Genomic DNA, 5,065 nt, shown 5'->3' with positions numbered 1-5,065 from the left:
ATCGTATCCCAATTGCATAGATAGATGCTTATGATGCTGATCACTGGGTTGTCTGGTCCAGATTCGATTATTTTCAGACCGTCGCCATATAGCTGGAATATTTTTGAGTGTGGAGTTAAACAACAAACCAAACCAAACCAAACGTGGCACAGTTCCTGGTCGAGTTCATTCTAGTTTGACATGGAGGGTTTCCAGCTCTCACTGGGCCCCGAAGGTAATCCAAAAGGGGTTCATTTGGGTTAAGATCAGTGTTTCTCAGAACATAATTTTTATTGTATTGTATTGTGGTTGAAGGTGTCTTGTCATTATGAGGTGTCTGTCTCATGTCATACAACAAGCAATAACCTTGTCATACTATAATGAAGCGGTTGTGACCTTGTCATACATCAAGCAATAACCTTGTCATACCGTAATGAGGTGGCTGTGACCTCCGTCATACAACAAACAATGACCTTGTCATACCATAATGAGGCGGCTGTGACTTCCATCTTACAACACGCAATAACCATGCCATACCATTATGAGGCGGCTGTGACCTCCGTCATACAACAAACAATGACCTTGTCATACCATAATGAGGCGGCTGTGACTTCCATCTTACAACACGCAATAACCATGCCATACCATTATGAGGCGGCTGTGACCTCCGTCATACAACAAACAATGACCTTGTCATACCATTATGAGGCGGCTGTGACCTCCATCTTACAACACGCAATAACCATGCCATACCATTATGAGGCGGCTGTGACCTCCATCTTACAACACGCAATAACCATGCCATACCATTATGAGGCGGCTGTGACCTCCATCTTACAACACGCAATAACCATGCCATACCATTATGAGGCGGCTGTGACCTCCGTCATACATCTCGGATATCTATTACCCTGGACTTGTTTTGTTTGTTCAGTTACCTCCTTTGTGGACACTTTAATATTTATCAATTTTCTTTCATTCTTTAAAGTTAGAATTACAGGTATGGCTTTACCTGCAGATAGCTTTCATAAATGAACTGACTGAGCAACAATTCATCTTCACCACGGAGCTTGATAATTCAAGGGCATACAGAAAAGCTATATTCATGTTTTAATGGTATAGTTTTGCGTGTGACACAGGAGCTCGCAGATGTAGAGACTATGAGCTGGGCGTAGTCTTGACTGGCATGCCTTTCTCCCCACACGTGGAGGCCTCTGCTACCTCAAGGTCAACCTTGAAGCACTTCGTCTTGGAGAACATGCATCTGGAAGACAGAAGCTCATTATTACTGGAAGATCATGGTGTATCTGTGAATCAGTAAGTAAACCTTTTACATGCCTTAACAGAGGTATATATCTGTGGTTGAGTCCTGGTAGGAATTAAGGCCTAAAACAGTCTATGCTTAGCGTAAGGAGCGACTAGATAGATCGGTTAGGCAGACCGATCGATTGGCCGACTTGGTTGATTACACGTTTTTGTATTCCAGATTCATGGATAAATGTCTGTGATGTCTGCTTTAGATTCAATGTCTGCCAACCGCTGTATTATAGCTACTTTTTTCCAAGAGAAACTCTGAACAAAATCTTGACTGATTCTGATGAAACTGACTGCACCGTTGGAAGATATGTTACCTGTCCCTGTTACACATCTACCCTTGTTATTGCAGTGTTGGTAATGTTAAAATCTGCCCTTGCTATTGCCATGTTGGTAATGTTAAAATCTGCCCTTGATATTACCGCCCATTACACTCGAACCCGGGTTCGATTCCCCACATGGATACAATGTGAGAAGCCCATTTCTGGTGTCCCACGCCCTGATGTTACTGGCATATTGCTGAAAACGGCGTAAAACTAAACTCACTCACTCAGTCATGTAAGAGAAGACCTCGTGCAAGACGCGGATATGGACACAAGAAATGAGCTTTCAGAGAAAGGTAAAATATCAGTAATTCTGTGGACCCTTACTGGCTTTTGTAGATTTTGCCATCATTTCCACAGATGTCGGCTGTGACGGCCGTTCCGCAGTCGATTTGATGGATGTTGTTACAGAACACATCTTTGATGACGGCAAATGCTGGGTCCACGCCGGTAGGTTTAACAGATGTAACGGCAGCAGTAGTTGGGGCGCCACCAGTAGTCGGGATATCATCGGTAGTCGGAAAGCCACCAGTAGCCAACATGCCACCAGTAGTTGGCATGCCATCAGTACTCAACATACCACCAGTAGTTGGCATGCCATCAGTACTCAACATACCACCAGTAGTTGGCATGCCATCAGTACTCAACATACCACCAGTAGCCAGCATGCCATCAGTACTCAACATACCACCTGTAGTTGGCTTGCCATCAGTAGTCGGTATAAAACCAGAAGGTGCAACTACTGGCAGGGGACAGTCTCCTTTATTCAGCATGGACAGCGAATGGTCTTTGCATCTCGCATGGGCAAAGACACAGCTGAAATAGAAAGGAGCCCTTAATGTTCTCTTCATATTATTTTAGGACACTTGGTTTCATCTGAGACGATGTGGGACCTCGACATGCATTATGATCAAACCACGTTGACAACAACATCGTTTAGTTTGTTTTTTGATTGATGGTTTCGTATTAAAGTCGCACTCGGCAATTTCCTAGCTTTATGGCGGCGGTCTGTAAATTGAGATACGACGACATGCATTAAACCATTAAACGAACCCGACCATCCGATCACGTTAGTCTCGTCTTACGACAAGCTGAAGGTCAGTTCTAATCCGCATCCTTACGAATTACATTGTTGTGTGTTTTTGACGCCCAAAGTTTTGTTCAACAAAGTAAATGTTTTTGAATACGTCCCTGGAAGATTTTCTAACCTCTAGACCGCATGAGCTTCCCAACTCCAACCCCAACCCCTCACTGATTGGTTGACACGTCATCGTTTCCCATTTACGTAGATGGATGCTTATGCTGTTGGATTGCCTGGTCCAGACTCGATTATTTACAGACCGTGGCCATATACCTGGCATTTTGCTGAGTGCAGCGTGAAACAACAAACAATAAAAAAATCTATTCCACTACACTTTTTGACAGTTATATGTTGATGCCTAAAGTTGTTTGGCACAGTATGTCAAGTGTCTATTTATATAAAATGATGTGAGATTCCGGTGCCAAGCGCGCCACATATGTATACTTTAAAAGTTCTGGAATTACCCATACAAATTTGAGTTACACTATGCTGGAAAGGTCCATTCCGTCAACAAAAAGGACAAGTGTAAATACAGCGCTGCACTGCCACCCTATTGGTTGTCAACAAAAACAATGCAATACCCTTGAAAAAATGTTCCATAATAAATAACCTGGCCACATAATAGTACTCACAGTTAATGACAAATCTGCACTTACAAGTTATTGTACTGCACCACATCTGTCCCACACAGTCTCTCAGAGTGGCCATGCACCACGTGTGTGCTGCAGTCAATTGTCAGGAGATGCTGACACAAACGGTCATCATAGTGCTGTGTTATTTCGTGGAGTTCGTGGACAAGAGGGTCGGGATTGGGACACTGCATCTACAAGAATAGCGGCAACATGGTTATGGTGTGAGGTGAAATGGAGATTAGGTTAGCGTTGTATTTATATAGCGGGGTGTGTGCGTGCGTGCGTTTTAGCGTGTGTATGTGTGTGTGTTCAAATCCGGGCATATGCTCGTTTTATAGAGTCAGCTGAGATCCGACGTTTAACTTGGATAACCTACTCAGAAACAACATATGCTGTATATTGACTCGGTGTCGACCTATCCTTGTTTTGCCCGATTCAGGCCAAGGCGGTTAAACAACAATTTTCCACCGTTTAACACCTTTTGGTATATGAATCGAACCACCGATTTTCAGCCCGACGGCTCTATCCCCCCACACCACAGAGCCGGGTTAAAATTAAAACCAGAGGTATCTAATCTACAGTTAAACTACCTCAAAGTTCACCTCATATTGCCAATAGCAGCGTTAAGCAAGAAGAAAAAACAGGTCAATGAGTGTGGTCACCCATACTGTGCGGCTTGGGACAATTCCGTCTCATTTTCCTCTTTAAGTACCTCCCACCAAGACACCTCCCCCCTACCGAAGAACGTAAAGCGCGAACATTCGGCATACCAGTCTCAATGCGCTGCGTCTGATTTCAAGTAGTTCGGTCAGATAATTCGTGTAACTAAACATATACCCAACATACAGCTAACTGTGTTTAATCATATTATATATCAGCCATAGTCCCATAGTATCTGCAATATATAGGGGGAAATATGTGTGAAACATTATGAGAAGTTGTCCCACTTGTCTTTTAGCTATACCGTTTATACCTAGTCGATGCCCAGTCGAAAAATGGCCACGAAAGATACACGAGCCGCATTTCGGCATGTCCGGGGAGTTCCAACTCCCCGCTTGTTTATGGTGGATCACTGAAATGCAAATTCTTTTCCTGTTTCCCCAAACCTCTATCTCCCAACATTACCACATGTACAAACCATATTGTACGGTTTTGTCTTTTTCCATGCATCGCGTTAGCGACCCGTTCTTGGACTAAGCCCTTTTTCCCACAAAAAAAGATCCTGCATCAAGATCAATTCACTTACCATGACAACTGTGATCAAAGTACAACGGGCAACAGAGAATATATTTTTCTGTACATTACTATTTAAGGCTTAAATTCGGCAACTCGTCTGTTTGTCCTATCAGACATACCCGAAAACGTATCAAAAAGAGTTTGCTCTAAATGTGTCTGTGAATACTTACAATGGCAGAGAAGCAGAAACACGACTGTCGACAACATGGTGGACATTTGGTAGGACTGTGTTCTGTTATCTTTGGTGTGAGTTCACTTCTGTTTAATATCTTTGATTAGGATCGTGAATATTATTATCAGTGGCGAATATTTATAACCAGCGTGAATTGAATTATGCCATAGTACAGTAAAAGTAGGACCTAGTAATGGCTTGGCTGAGTATCTATGGAAATTATCATGACACCTCGCTACATTAAGGAAAGTAGTGTCATGAACCCATATGAACAGGTGTCATGATATGCTTGAACAAGATCTAATGAGTGAGTGACCCCGCTGGGAAC

General features: G+C 43.1%; 1 protein-coding gene across 1 annotated transcript; it reads right to left on the bottom strand.

Annotated features, from left to right (window-relative positions):
• Nucleotides 1-1,074: 1,074 nt before the first annotated feature.
• LOC124275594 lies at nt 1,075-4,804 on the bottom strand. The gene is made up of 4 exons (XM_046711187.1): nt 4,736-4,804; nt 3,354-3,520; nt 1,944-2,432; nt 1,075-1,243 (listed from the first exon to the last, which is right to left on the bottom strand). Exons 2-4 carry the CDS (start codon nt 3,518-3,520, stop codon nt 1,138-1,140), a joined length of 762 nt encoding a protein of 253 aa, XP_046567143.1. The 5' UTR covers nt 4,736-4,804; the 3' UTR covers nt 1,075-1,137.
• Nucleotides 4,805-5,065: the final 261 nt, after the last annotated feature.

The sequence above is a fragment of the Haliotis rubra genome, unplaced genomic scaffold (genome assembly GCF_003918875.1).
Source record: "Haliotis rubra isolate DU_JTF1 unplaced genomic scaffold, ASM391887v1 Scf20, whole genome shotgun sequence".
NCBI lineage: Eukaryota > Metazoa > Mollusca > Gastropoda > Lepetellida > Haliotidae > Haliotis > Haliotis rubra.
The sequence above is the reverse complement of the archived record's forward strand: the minus strand, read 5'-3'. Positions and strand labels throughout refer to the sequence as shown.

Bases quoted from the DNA above. Each gene is read 5' to 3' on its own strand.
- LOC124275594 (XM_046711187.1), bottom strand. From the start codon at position 3,520: ATGCAGTGTCCCAATCCCGACCCTCTTGTCCACGAACTCCACGAAATA. The intron at 2,433-3,353 runs GTAAGTGCAGAT...TTTCTATTTCAG, and splicing joins GTGGTGCAGTACAATAACTT to CTGTGTCTTTGCCCATGCGA. The intron at 1,244-1,943 runs GTAAGGGTCCAC...TCTGTCTTCCAG, and splicing joins GGCAAAATCTACAAAAGCCA to ATGCATGTTCTCCAAGACGA.